Raw genomic sequence first — 15,448 nt, 5'->3', positions numbered from 1 at the left:
ACTGTCCCTCGCAAAGTGGGACAGGTGGTGACCCTATGCATCACTACTTAACAGAGGCACAGTAAACTAATTTTAATAAGTAAGGGGGTCTTCAATGTGTCACTACTAGACAAAGGCACAGTATTCTAAATTTATTATATACACCTTAGTACCACTACATGGGGTGGCGAAAGCCACATCTCTAGGGCTAGGCTTGCAAATGCCTCAGGGCAGATAGCCTAGTACTAAACTATGAAACTATGTACAGGAAGCTGTTAGATGCTAGTGATTATGACAAATGTACCTACTGTTCAAGATTAGTATTAAATGCAGAATATTTTCACCTATTCTTTGAGGGGAAATGGCTTGGTTTTCTTATATGCAAAAATATACAGAAGATGTTTGGGAAGGATCCATTTCATCTACATTTTTATGTTTTACCAAAAATTTATAGAAACATCGAAGATCAACCTGGCAGACCTACTGCTTCTGTGCATTTGAGTATTACCTCATGAGTAGGAAGGTTTCTGGCCATGATTTTTGAAATCAACATGTGTCATATTTAAGGGACACCAGGCATTTGTCACAAAAACTGTCTTCATTTGCATGCCAAGATAACTGTTGTGGCATGGTGGATGTATATAAGTTCTTTATATAACTCTGTTAACACACCAACATGATTTGGAGGCTGTCATACCTGTTATAGGGGAGGATTCCAGAGCATCTTTCATAATAAATCTCTTGCATGTTTTCCTTACTCATAATTAGTTTCTGTTTGAAGGAGAATTTATTTTCAATTGTTATGCAAATATTATCTTTCATTTTGAACAAGGGTATATTTATTCTTATTTTTTAAGGAACATGTCATATTTTTAGGTAACAACATAGATGATTTAGTGTCTGTGTATCAGAGTGAAACAGTTAATCCTTTTGTTGAAGACATACAGCATTATGAGAGGGATCTATCATTTACATACAATGTCTCTTTTGACTAAAATGTGTTTTTATTTGGAAGGGAAAATACGATGACCTGATTTATAGTATTACATGTCAGAAAAAAAAAAACTTTCCGTAGTTATTTTCTTCCTACAGAGAGCATGTGTCTCCCACATATGATCATGATTTCTATAGTCAGAATTTCTTAGAGTTAAGAAAAATAACAGAAGGAAAGCAGAGCAAGAAAAGTTAGGATAACTGTAACACACTACAGAACAGTGGCCAATCCCACAATATATTGAACCACTGTAAGAATAATGTTTTTTGAGAGAAAAAGACAGACCGTCTGTTAATTGTCTTAGGATTCTCTTGAAACTTCAGATGATCTTAATGTTGCAATTTATCTGTAACCATTTCTCAAGAAACGTAGAAGCAGAGTTTGCAATCACATAAGAAAAGGGGATTGCTAGCCTGTTCACTAGTCATAAACATGATTTGAATTCTGTGTACCTGTGTGTTGGTATATATGAGAGTAACAAAGGTGAACATAAGATTACATGAATGCAGTGACAGTTCATTTTAAAGAGCAGCATGCAGGAGATGTCCAGTCTATTCAATGTGTGGTTTTCATAGGATCTTAGGATCATAGGTTGTTACTAGCTAATGGCCCCAGGGTCATTACAAGCCTATCCAAGTACAACCCATGTTCCAAAGGGTGTCTGGTTCAGGCAGACACTAAAATTAGCACCCATTGCCACTGTCCAAGTGGGACACAGGTGGAACCCTCAGGAGATATTTCCGGTTATCCGTCCAGTCATACAAACTGCGCTTAAATAGGAGCAATGAGGGGCTTTGTTTAACATGAACAGGAAGCTTGTTACAAAGGTGGGGCAACCTCTGTGAGACAAATCTGTCTCTCCAGCAAGTTCTGTTGGTGCTGTGTACCAGGTTAAGGTGCTTTGACAAGTGACCCGTGTGCCATTTGACTTGCAAATGTGCAGCATTTCCATTAATGCTGGGTCAGAGATTGCTCTATATGGAAGGCACAGGTCACCTCTGAGCAGTCTGTACAACACAGAGTAAAGTAACAATAATTTCAGTCTGTCTGCATAAGACAAATCTTGAAGACCCTGAATTTTCTTCCTAAGGAACCTTTGTGGCCTCTCCATTTGCTGCAGATGTTTGGAAAGGAGCATATCAAATGGAGCATTGTACTCTGTTATTGACCTGATGAGTGAAGAGTACAGAGGGGTTATAACCTCTTTTTTTCTGGAGGCAGTGCACTTACTTATGAGATGAGCAATATAAAATGCCCTTCTTATCACTGTGGAGACATGGTGACTGAAGTTAAGGTTGCTGTCAACCTGTGTGCCCAGATCTCTCACCGCTGACTGTGTGCTTAGGGTATCGCTATTGATGTGGTAGTTTGCAAGAACATCACCCTTGCCAAAGGGGATGATAATGCATTTTTTTTCATTAAGTTTAAGACCATGACTTTGGCATCAGCCATTAGTCTGCATAAGACCTTGCAGGATGTTAACATTGCTAGGGGTTTCAATGATCGCTCCCAGTTTGCAGTCATCAGCAAACTTTGTCAGCTAGTCTTTTAGTTTTAGCCTGTACTTTGGAAAAGTAGATTCTGAATAGTAGGGGTCCAAGAACTGATCTCTGTGGAGCACCACTGGTTACAGGTCTGCTGGAGGAGGTGGAGTCCCCTGCTTTGACCATATTAGTTCTATCTATTGTTTGTACAATATTTCGGACAAACATGGAGGGAATATAAAATATATTCTACTAACTAAACAGTCACAGTTGATTTTAAAGTTTCCTAAAATTTGAACACTGGTACTACCTGGGATTACTTAGTTTGAAGATGTTAGCTGCCTGTGTATACCAGTTTTGTTATTTCAGAATGTATTACTTTAAGAGTTTAATGACTTGAGTGAGTTTATTGATTAAGTAGAATAAGGAGTTATGAATGATTTGTTATAAAAGAAGAGAGTGACTTTGTTTGACAACCCATTGAAGACACTTTTGCCAAAGACATCAGGTTGTTCATTAAAACAAAGCTATAGTCTTTCAGCCTCTTGATATTTATTGTCTTTCATTTTGTATTTTTGCACTAGTTACTTTTATTTTTTTATTTGGATTATTACTATTTTGTAGCCTCATTTTAAAATACTTTGACACTCAGAGAGCTGCCCTTCTTTATGAAAGTTGTGTTGCAACAAACTGCTATCCCTTATACCATTCTTGTGAAACCACTTCATTTTATTTATTTATTTATTTGTTTAACATTTGTTCATTTAAAATTTGTTGACCTTGAAAATCTGACTAGGACAGAGCCTATTTTCAGTGGAGGCCCAGGGAGACATACTCCAGACGCATGTCTTTGGATTGTGGGAGGAAACCAGAGTACCCAGAGGAAACCCACACGAACACAGGGAAAACATGCAAACTCTGCACAGAAGGCACCCCATCTCAGAATTGAACTGGAGAACCTTTTGCTGTAAGGCAACAATGTTAACCACTTCTCCACTGCTCCGCCCAACATATAGTTATATCATATATATCATATAGTTATGGCAACAGTGTGTGATTGTTATATCTCTATAACAGTACTTGCTTCTAGATAATTGCTAAAGAGCTGACAAGTAGTAACATTTCACATACTAGTTTGACAAAATGTTTAATTTAAAAAAAAATCATATTATATGCTAGCTCTTGGCTATTAGTTCATCTTTCTCTTCAAATCAAGTCACGGTAGTCTATTAACATTACCATGTAATTTTAACTCCTGGTATTCAGTCTCATGCAATAATCTACCTAGAAACAGAGACTGACACTGTAACCTAATTCCATTTAGCACAGATACTCTTTTTCTTGGAATAAAATAGTTAATGAGGGCTTATGATCCACAATTATTATAAGTCTCTACCCATTTAATTTCTAATGAAATTTATTTACTCCACGATCCAGATTATTTTTTGACGGCATAGACATATTACCATTTTGCTTTAGTCAGTAGCCTTAAAGTAAATCTATCCATTGTTATGGAGCTTTTGCAATAACTCAGTGCCAGTTAGAACAAGCCATCTTAAAAGATAGAGATGGATCAAAGTATTTAAGAGCCCTGTCTGGTACAACCAGTACGTCTGACTCCCTGAAGGCATGTTCTTACTAATTGATTAACTTCCATTAATACTAATCATAAACCTACATCTGTAATGGACACAGTAATGCTGAGAGACTCCATAAAGCGCATGATAATAATTCACTAGTCCTAGTCAAGAGATCATGTGAGACGTTCTGAAGCCTAAAATATAACTAGTCCTAGTCAGGAGATCATGTGAGACGTTCTGAAGCCTAAAATATAACTAGTCCTAGTCAAGAGATCATGTGAGACGTTCTGAAGCCTAAAATATAACTAGTCCTAGTCAAGAGATCATGTGAGACGTTCTGAAGCCTAAAATATAACTAGTCCTAGTCAAGAGATCATGTGAGACGTTCTGAAGCCTAAAATATAACTAGTCCTAGTCAAGAGATCATGTGAGACGTTCTGAAGCCTAAAATATAACTAGTCCTAGTCAAGAGATCATGTGAGACGTTCTGAAGTCTAAAATATAACTAGTCCTAGTCAAGAGATCATGTGAGACGTTCTGAAGCCTAACATATAACTAGTCCTAGTCAAGAGATCATGTGAGACGTTCTGAAGCCTAAAATATAACTAGTCCTAGTCAAGAGATCATGTGAGACGTTCTGAAGCCTAAAATATAACTAGTCCTAGTCAAGAGATCATGTGAGACGTTCTGAAGCCTAACATATAACTAGTCCTAGTCAAGAGATCATGTGAGACGTTCTGAAGCCTAAAATATAACTAGTCCTAGTCAAGAGATCATGTGAGACGTTCTGAAGCCTAAAATATAACTAGTCCTAGTCAAGAGATCATGTGAGACGTTCTGAAGCCTAAAATATAACTAGTCCTAGTCAAGAGATCATGTGAGACCTTCTGAAGCCTAAAATATAACTAGTCCTAGTCAAGAGATCATGTGAGACCTTCTGAAGCCTAAAATATAACTAGTCCTAGTCAAGAGATCATGTGAGACGTTCTGAAGCCTAAAATATAACTAGTCCTAGTCAAGAGATCATGTGAGACGTTCTGAAGCCTAAAATATAACTAGTCCTAGTCAAGAGATCATGTGAGACGTTCTGAAGCCTAAAATATAACTAGTCCTAGTCAAGAGATCATTTGAGACGTTCTGAAGCCTAAAATATCTGTAATACAACTTCTGACCCAAGTTTTGATGTGTGCATGCTTTTTCTGTCAGTTAAATAACCAAAACATGCAGGTGTGTCTTTGAAAAGGTTGTATTGGTCTCTGTTAACTCTTAAGTCTATGCTCCCTTTTAACAGTCTAGAATCTTCTGTAAGAGCTCTAAGTATTTAATCATTCCTCCAAATCATGTATGTTATCCATTTCCTGCTGCCAGTTTGAATGTACAGCTGTCCCTCTAAAACTCTACTATATCGTAACAGTAGTTCATGCATAGTAATTGTCAGGAACTCTTTACAAGCCTGTTGTATTTCTTTTTCTGAATACGTCTCTCCCATCACAGCTGTACAAATCCCTGTGTTTGTTGACAAGACTTGCTAAAAAGGCTTTAGTATTGAATTAAATTTAGTAATAATTTATGTCTGAGCATGGGAAATATAGTTTGCCCATATCTGGCTCCATTTGACCACTCAGAGAAAAATAAATTGATTAACTTTTTAAATATTGGCATCGTATGGGGTAATGTTTTTGGTGTCTACATGTGGGGTGCTTGTGTAGTATTAGCATACCTCAGGTAAGCTATGATTTATGATTCTTTTTTTGGAAGGGATATGTGTTGTCTTTCTTCACATGATTGTTTGGAGACTATTCTATTTTTTTGCCAGTCAGACTTGACTCCATGTGGAGTATTCCACTGAATATAAATTACCTTTTATTGTTTTATTGAATAATAGAAATAATGCATTTGAAATCACCACATCACCTTTCATTTGCTTTACTTTGGTATACATAGATGTCTTCAACATCTGTCTATATGCAGTATACTAATATTCATATTATGCTGTTAACCTTGTTTTTACCTTTGACCTGGTGACCTGATTTGTGGATGAATAGAGCCTGAGATATGACATTTTATTTACAAGTTTAACAAAAATATTTAATTAAAAAAATCATGTTATAGGCTAGCTTTGGTGTGTGTGTGTGTGTGTGTGTGTGTGTGTGTGTGTGTGTGTGTGTGTGTGTGTGTGTGTGTGTGTGTGTGTGTGTGTGTGTGTGTGTTTCTAGTATACCAGTCTATAAAGAAATTTGCACTGTCTAACATACCAAACCTCTGACAGTCTTGCATATGAAGGTCAGATATGAACTCATTGTCCAAGAAGACTCCAAGAAGCTTTGATTTATATATTTAATGTTTTCCATGTAAGCAGGTTGGCCTTTAGTCACTTTCATTCATGATCCAGGCCACAAAGATAAGGGTAAGTGAGAACTACTTGGAAGCATAACTTTCCATTGAAAACACACAATATCAAGCCACAAATGAGCATCAGACAATGGTTGACCAAAGCCAACATCCATCCACAAAGAAAAAAATATATATTTTTTTTTTACAGGGAGGCAAGCCTGCACCTCCCACACCCCCTCCTAATTATATATACCAAGTCTAAGATTGCATTGCAGTGGGGATAGGGCATGTTCTCCAATCCCCAATGTACTGTAATTTCATGGCAAAAAACAACAATTTTCAATCAGTGCATTTTGCATATACATGGAAAATTTGGTTCAGGCAGTCACTCAGCATTTATTTGAGGAGGAAATAAATGACAGTGCACAGATGCATACATTGGGATGACATGCAAAGTGTCAAAGATGCCAAGAGCAGAGGTCATGACTGAACTGTGAACCCTGAAAGTATGAGGTGGTAATCTTAACCCAAAGCACTCTGCTGTCCAGTAGAGATCTTACCACTAACTCACCACGTTGCTTCAGTGTAGTGATCCCAGGGCCAATAGGCAGGTAAGGAGCAGGTGCAGAAGAAGCTATTCCCGTATAGCTTGTATTTTGTTTTAAGGACATGCAGGTACAGATCTGAGCCTGACAGACAAGCTTAAAAAGAGCTGTAGCCATGCAGACGTTCTGAATAATCAGCTGAACCAGAAGAAGCAGAACAACTCAGTATCAAGTCATAAGTATGCTGTTTTAACTTGGAAGCACCACTGTGTTTCCACATGTCACTCTCAAAGATGGGAAATGCAAGTGAGCCAGGCATTGAGCTCTTAATTATCTTAGCAGCCTGAGATCTGTTTCAAGGTAGCTGCTGACTGGTAAACCAAAATGAGGTGTAGTGGTATGTCCGAAAGAATTGCACAACATTGTCTTCGCCACTTGTCAATGTTTAATGAAACTAAACTAAAGGTTCAGTACATCCAAAATATCAAATAAAATAAAAGGACACTAAGTTAAGCACTTTTTGTCATGTGCAATTCAGCATAAACTTCTTCAGAACCTAGTGTATTTACAAAGGAAACAGTCTTATATAGATAGCATGCTCTCCTTTGATAACCACATAGCCAAAACGGTCAGAAAATCCTTCTATGTGGCACACCTTATCACAAAGGGGTTCTCATCCAGATCCAAGGAGGTGATTGTGCCCCTTTACTCCTCACTCATTAGGCCCATAATAGAGTACAATGCCCCATTTGGGATGTACCTCACTAGACACCTGCAACAACTAGAAAGACCACAGAAGTACCTCACTAAGAGGATTAAGGGCCTTAAACAATTACTCTAGGAAGCACGACTAAAAAAGCTCCAGCTCTTCTCAGTCGCTTACCGTCTGCTCAGAGGTGACCTATGCCTGACCTATAGGGCCATGTCAAACCTTGAACTAATGGACATGCTTCACCTCAAAAAAACGAGATCCCTCAGAACCACTCATTCTAGCGACTTGAACCTATGTACAACAATAAACAGGACATGCTGAAGGGATAGATTCCTGTCCAAGCGACTTCCCTCGCTCTGGAATAGAATCCCAAGCCATATTCAACAGAGCTCCTCTATGACCCTCTTCAAGAGAAATCTTGATGAGTGGATGGGTAATTGTAAGTTCTACCCTGGGATCACTTCAGGAGCGCTGTTGACAGAGGCCCAGGTTACTAATCTAATGGGGAGGCGAAAGCCATCACTCTGTGGCTAGGCTTATAAATGCCCACGGGCAAATAGCCTAGTACTTACCTATGAACCTATATAAAATCCAGGTCACACTGCTGAGTGTTTCCACCACAAACTCACCAAAGAATGGAACTGTGGGCAACATCACAGACTCTAGATGGTGCTTATAGACCAACTGATTTGGGCATCAACTGTGGTGTGTAGTATCCTCAAGACAAGAGAATATGTACTATAGAATGAACACCATGTCAGGATCAGTCACTCGACACTAAAAACTGTCTCTAGGTGATTCTGTCACATTGACTAATGTTGCTGAACACACATGGGTATTTGTTAGTGATAAGTGGGTTGAGGATCCAACCTACTCCAACCTATGCCAGAGATGCATACAAATGGTGGAAGGAGTGTATTTGCCCCTGTTAGCCAGAGCGTGCCTCTATAAAGCCCAATCAACCTGCCAAACATGAATTAAGAATTGCTACACTCAATGTAGTTTCACTGACAGGATGCGTCTTGGAAGTGGATGGCATGAAGGGAAGGAGGAGGAGGATAGACATTCTATATATTCAGGAGACAAGATGGAAGGACAATGCACCAAGGCTTCAGTAGACAGTGAGGGATACCATCAAATTCATGACAGACTCATGGCAATCGGTGTAAGGATAGGGCAGTATTGATATTCTCAGCCTATGCCCCACAGTAGGGTTATAATACAGAGGAGAAGAATGTATTCAGGCAGCAGTAGCTGGACCTACTAGATAAAGCAGGACAACAGGAACTGGTGTTGATAATGGGTGACCTGAATACCCATATTGGTACAGACAGAAGACGATATGAGGACTGCCTTGATCCACAGGGGTGGGGCAACAGAAATAAAGAAGGGGAGACCATTCAAGACTTCTGTCTGGCAAATCACTTGATGGTGGCCAACACATGGTTCATCAAGAGAGAGACAGTCACAAGATCACATACGAGAGTGACCAACATGCAACTCAAGTAGACTTCCTCCTAGTAGGGAAAGGGCACTAGGGTAGAATCAATGTTTGTTCCACTAGTAATGACTTTGCAGTCAACCCACAGCATAAACCACTGGTTGCCACAATCAGATGTAAGCAATGGTCAGCGAAGGTTCTAAGGTCAACAGAGGCTAGTCTAAAGACCTGGAAGTTGACTAGTGAGAAAGCACAAGAGTTCAAGTAATTACTCAAGGATCTAGCACCTCAGGAGAAAAAGGAAATAGGTGGAGATGAAGAATGGCAGCACCTCGAAACAACATGTATGAGGACTATTCAATAGACATCCAGGCCAAACCAGGTATGGAAATAAGGTGCATAAGAAAACTGGTGATGGAAAGCAGAAGTCCAGGAAGTCATCAAAAGAATGAAGAAGTGTGGAAAAAGTGGAGATAGAAATGATGGATCAGGCTAGGAAGGAATATTGGTTGGCTAACGGAGGCTAGGAGAGGATTTGCAATAGCAAAGAACAAGGCATGAGAGGCACTCTACCAACGTCTGGAAAGTGATTGAGTAGGTGGCACAAAGAAACTCTCTCAGGTTGCAAGGCAAAGACAGAAGGATAGAGAAGACAGAGAGATACCCTTCATAAGGGATGCCAGCAACAACCTGCTTATCAGCCCACAGAACATCAAAGGCAGATGGGAATGCTTCCAGCATCTTTTGAATGAAGAAAACCCCATAGAAGTTGTATTACCCCAGATGCAGCTTGCAAGTAGAGAAGATGAGGAGCCCACCCTAGAAGAAGTAAGAACAGCACTAATAAAAATGAAGTCAGGGAAAGCAGCAGGCTCAGATGAGGTCATAGCAGATATGATAAAGATGTTGGGTAAGATAGGGGAGAAATGTCTCCTGAGGTATTCGTAGCAGCATGGAGAGAAAGATGTACCTCAGATGACTGGAGCATAAGTATTCTAGTGCCAGTGTTTAAGAACAAAGGGGACATTCACAATTGTGGGCAGTTCAGAGGTATCAAACTTTTGCCACACTGCATGAAATTCTGGACATGGTGATTGATAAATGGAAATGCAGAGTAGTAGAAAGTAAGATGGGAGATGAGCAGTTTGGATTCAGATCAAGGTGCAGCACAATTGACCGAATGCTTGCAGTGAGATAGATAGTTGAGAAGTAGCTAGAGATGAGGTAAGAGCCCATCTGGGAATTCCTAGACTTGGAGAAAATGTATGACGTAGTTCCAAGAAAACTGATTTGGGCAGTTCTGTGATGGTCCAAAGTCCCAGAAACATTAGTAGAATTAGCACAGTCTATGTACAAGGCCCTAATGACTCAATTACAAATGGTGTTCAGTCTCACAGAGGGGTTCTCAGTGGGAGTGGGTGTGCATCAGGGTTCAGCTTTGAGACCATTGTTTTTCATACTGGTGATGGGCTACTGTAGCAAACAGGTCAGAGGGGAAAAATCAGCAAAGTTATTGTATGGAGACAATGTGGCATTACAGGCAGACTCTGAGCAAGAACTTCAGCAAAGCATAGAAGAATGGAATGCAAAATGGAAGGCACATTGGATGAAATTGGGTATAGATAAGACAGTTGTAATGGCAGCAAATGGGGGAAATCAGAAGAAGATGAGAATTGAGATAGAAGGGAAAATAGTGGAGCAGGTTAATAGCTTCAAGTATCTGGGAGAGGTGGTTGAGGAGAAGGGAAGTCTGAATGAGGAGGTCAAAGACAGCATCAGAGGGGCTGCAGCCAACTGGCACAGTATCAGGTATACTGTATGACAGAAGAATTCCAAAGAAGCTGAAAAGTAAGGTATATAAAACAGTGGTGTGACCAGTACTACTGTATGGTATAGAAACCTAGGCAGTACAGCCAAGCCATCTAAGGAAATTAGACATGATGGAGATGAAGGGCTTAAGAAGGGTGGTGGGATGCACACTGTGGGACAGACAAGGAAATGACAACATCAGAGCAGAAGCCAATGTAGCTCTAATTGCAGAAAACAGATTATGGTGGTTCAAACACATGCAAAAAACAGAAGGCAATCTGGTGAAGATGATTTGGGACAGACAGAAGGAAGAGCCACTCTATCAGCTTCTAGAGGAATAAAGGGCCCCCCAAAAAGTGGCGACTCGATTGTGTGAGCGAAGACCTGTGACAGTCAGGCATGACTGCTGAAGAAGGTAGAAGACTGGCACTGAATTGAAAGTGATTGTGACGATTGATAATACACACCAACTTCATGCAGAAAATGGGGAAAAAGGAGGTTGTTGATGATGATGATGATGAGGATGAGGATGATGATGATGAGGATGATGATGAGGATGATGATGATGATGTTATTACTGTATTGGTACACATTCTGTATTTATTATTCATGAGGAACCCTTGATGATGATGATGATGATGATGAGGATGAGGATGAGGATGATGATGATGATGAGGAGGAGGAGGATGATGATGATGATGATGATAATGTGTATATCTGTATAGATATATGATGGAACTTTGCTGTGTGATTTTACATTTGTAATTCTAGCAATGCTATATCTCAGAATGTTAGACACTTTACATGAGAGGTACTTGGGAATAGTAAAAATGAAGTCCTTTGCCAATGGTTTCATATGGTCATCTTAACTAGATAATGAAACTGAAGGCTTAGCCACCATTTTCAATAGATGTCAAATGGCAAAAAATATACTAATGCATCCATGCTACAATCCTTGCTGCACAGTGCTGTCGGTCCCTTCAAGAACCCATGACTTCTACCTGCAGCAGATGTGCACTCAGAATGACCTTATGTAATATGTATGTAGTTAACAATGTCTGAGGAGATAATTCCATGTTAAGAATGGGCTTATTACAGAAGTGCAAAGATAGCCATTCTAGTCCTCAATACAGCAGGACAAACTTGGTGAAAAATGGAATATATGCTGTCTGGGTCTGTGGTACCTCAGACGCAGTATATAAATATGTGTGTGTGTGTGTGTGTATGTGTGTGTGCGTGTGTGTGTGTGTGTGTGTGTGTGTGTGTGTGTGTGTGTGTGTGTGTGTGTGTGTGGCTACATGCCATCCCCTGCAAAATGCTTCAGTGATACTACACCAAATTTTGAGAGTCACTGTTTTCCTAATCGTACTTCTTAAAGCTGTACGATTCACTGTAACAGGTCTAACACTTTTGACAGGGGGATGTTGCGAATCATATCTGCAATAAATAGCATGCTTCAACAGATTGTTGAATATAATGAATAATAGGAAGCGATGCAATAATTCAAATTATTTATGAAGCAAAATGACTTTAAACCTTTCATTTCTGCCTCAGTGTCTCCAGTGTTTGAATGTTTTGGCTGAACAATGCATTATTTTCTTTTCAAATACCATAATTGTTGGCCCAAATATACAAAAAACTCACCAACATAGTCCATATTCTTACTCTTATTTAGACATTGACAGAAATGTCTACAAAAAGGTCCAGAGTTAGGTGTGACCAAACTGTAGCTGTTTAAGGTGAAGTACAAGAATTTGGTGTACAAGCAGTTATTCCATTTGGTGGTATTTAAGGCCACCACCATTGGCATTGTCCATTATCATACTACAGGTAGTATCTGCAAACATGTAGCCAGTGAGATGTGACAAGTCATTGGACTTGGAGGACACCATGCTGGTAGATAGCCAAACACACAGCACCACCACTGAGTATTCATGTTGTACGTGCACGGGCTTCACACCATAAATAGTTTATCTAGTGTAAGTAGTTTTGGCTCCCATGTATAAGCAGATTCCTATTTTTAAGTAGTTCTGAACTTCCTATGCAGTTATTTTACCCATTTTTTTGGAGATCACCTGCTTTCATTAATTCTGTATCTTTGCGCTGTTGTTTTGTTTTAAATTAAAACACTGAAACATGCTGAGTGTCACCCTTTCATTCCATACATATGTTGATATCTGTGTGCATGTGTGTGTGTGTGTGTGTGTGTGTGTGTGTGTGTGTGTGTGTGTGTGTGTGTGTGTGTGTGTGTGTGTGCGTGTGTGACTTTTTATAATAGAGAAAGACAAAGAGATCCCCATGATGGGAGACAGTCTTGCTGCATGACTGCCTGTTTGTATGTCTGCATGCTACACAATCTTTGCTACATCCTGTGGACCTGAACATGGAATTGCATATCCATTTCTGTATTGCCATCACAATATAATATGCTGATTATTTGTGCCTGTGGTTGCATGTGCTGTAACTACAGTTGCATCAGTATGAAGGGTTATGCTGTGTATCCATTGCTCACCTTCATGCCATACTGTCCATATTGCATTAGTACCCTATGTCAGTCTTCTAGTAGTCTTATAGACTGTGTATCTGCAGTGTGGTTTTAGATATTTTTACAGAGTGTTATTGTGATGTGCCCACAGACAAGGGCCTCTGCTGGAGCTTGTCCTCACCGCCTTATGTTTTGTTTACTGTCACAAAACCGCCACTGGAAGATGCTGTACCTTTGAAACTGTCACCACACTTGTGCTTTATGGCACTGGCTGCATGCACCTTTACAGCTGTTATGGCATAGGTGTCATATGTAGTCCTCTTTTTCAGTGCTCTTCAGAGCATGGATCATGTCGTACTCTTCAGACATTTTTACGGCACTTTAGTGCTCTCCCATTCATTATAATGTGTGTAAGGATTTTATTCCCCATCTTCCACACTGTTCCACTAACTGTATTTCCACCATTGTTTCTACCTTCTTATGCAGCAGGCTAGAGGCACAAACATTTAACAGTGTACTCCAGCATTGTTTAAAGTGTGGCTATCATTGTACCTAACCTAGTGTACCAACAGTTCAAACAAGTGTGCACTCTGTGTTCCCACATGCATCTGTAATGCATGGTCTTGCGCATGACTAGCACAGTTCTTAAATTGCAGAGGCTTGCTTCTTATAGTCTGTCTAGTTGCCCATATGCCCATTTGTGCAAAGTGTATGAATGTTTTTTGAAATATGCCCTATTCTAACAGTAATGTTATTTTTCATGAAATATAACTGAGTTTTTAAAACTGTAGATGAATATTTTAGAAATTATAAACCACTAGAATGACATAATGATAGATGTTTTTTTTTGCTTTTAAATATTATTTACGTCGGTAATCAATGGAAGGAAAAGTAGAATTAATTTGTTTAATATTTGACTTTAGAGACCAGATTCCTTCCTACCTGATACAAATCTCCATGGGCTCCCATTTCTTCAGCTGAAGCCCTTCTCACAGTTGTACCACAAAGCAACAGGGGTGGCTAAAGTTCCTGAAGGATACCCCATGCCGTCCACTAAAGATGAAGGATCATTGTATGCAGCTGTACACAAAGTTGAACCTTCCAACACTGAGGTAGGAAAGTCTCCACTATTTATAGCACCAGTAATGGTACTTCCATAATATTCTTAAAACAATGCTTTTATTAATAGTGTGCTTTTCTGAGAAAGCATTGACATTTTTTTGTTAATTGTGAAGAAGTCTTGCCTCTCGCTGAACTGATTGGCATGTTCGTTTTCCTAAAGAAAAGCAATGATGCAGAACAAAAAATCAGCTCAGCTTGAGGTGACATTGCTTTGGAAAGAGGATTGCCATTATGTTCAGTTTTAATTACAGTGCTTGTCTGATCATAGCTGGGTATGTCTGTGCCAGTCTTTGTGAGTAGTTAAGGGAAGCCATACTTGACAATATATGTAGTTATTAAGGGTTATTTAATTTTGTAATGCTTGACATTATGATTATGTAAATTTGCTGTTTGAAAATTAAAGATCCAGCAGTTGATATGGCTCATGTACTTACATATTTATTGACTCCTAAAGAAAACACAATGTGGAGAAAATAAACATAATTAGTTGCAATGACTTTTGTCATCTCTGCAGCTGCACTCAGAAATATTAATTTCATGTAAATTGCCTAGCCCGTCAGGTCATAAAATAAATCGTGACATGCCTTAAAATGGCATGTGTGCCAAAAGTATGTCAGACCTTCAGATAGTTATAAAATGCAAAATTAGCACTGACACAAATAAGTTCCAGGTGTCTTATTATACAGCAGTCAGTAGTGTCTGCTGCTAAACTCAGTGGGACATGGCACATAGCAGGGGCCATATGAGCTTGCATGACAACATACTGTCCATCTGGTTGCACTCAAAATACTCATGAGTATTATATATATGATATTAGAGATGTGACCTGTGACTGAGGGGGGTATGAAACACTAAAGTACATAGAAATATTTATCAGGAAAAAGAAATGTCTTACCCATAAAGGAGTTAAAAATTGTTTTGCTGTATTTTAAAATTCTAGAAATTCCAGAAGCTCGTGTGAGA

At 39.2% G+C, this 15,448-nt stretch overlaps 1 protein-coding gene across 3 annotated transcripts in view; it reads left to right on the top strand.

Moving 5' to 3' along the window:
• Nucleotides 1-15,448, top strand: part of CCDC33 (coiled-coil domain containing 33) — a 1,222,712-nt gene that overhangs the window by 530,048 nt on the left and 677,216 nt on the right. For all 3 annotated transcript variants that reach the window (XM_044077752.1, XM_044077755.1, XM_044077753.1), the window contains exon 7: nt 14,287-14,475. In XM_044077752.1, the coding sequence (XP_043933687.1) occupies nt 14,287-14,475 (189 nt within the window). The remainder of the gene's footprint in view (nt 1-14,286; nt 14,476-15,448) is intronic.

Source organism: Protopterus annectens, chromosome 7.part0 (assembly GCF_019279795.1).
Source record: "Protopterus annectens isolate FY-2018-M chromosome 7.part0, PAN1.0, whole genome shotgun sequence".
In the NCBI taxonomy this organism is placed as follows: domain Eukaryota; kingdom Metazoa; phylum Chordata; order Ceratodontiformes; family Protopteridae; genus Protopterus; species Protopterus annectens.
This window is presented reverse-complemented; position numbering and strand designations above follow the sequence as displayed.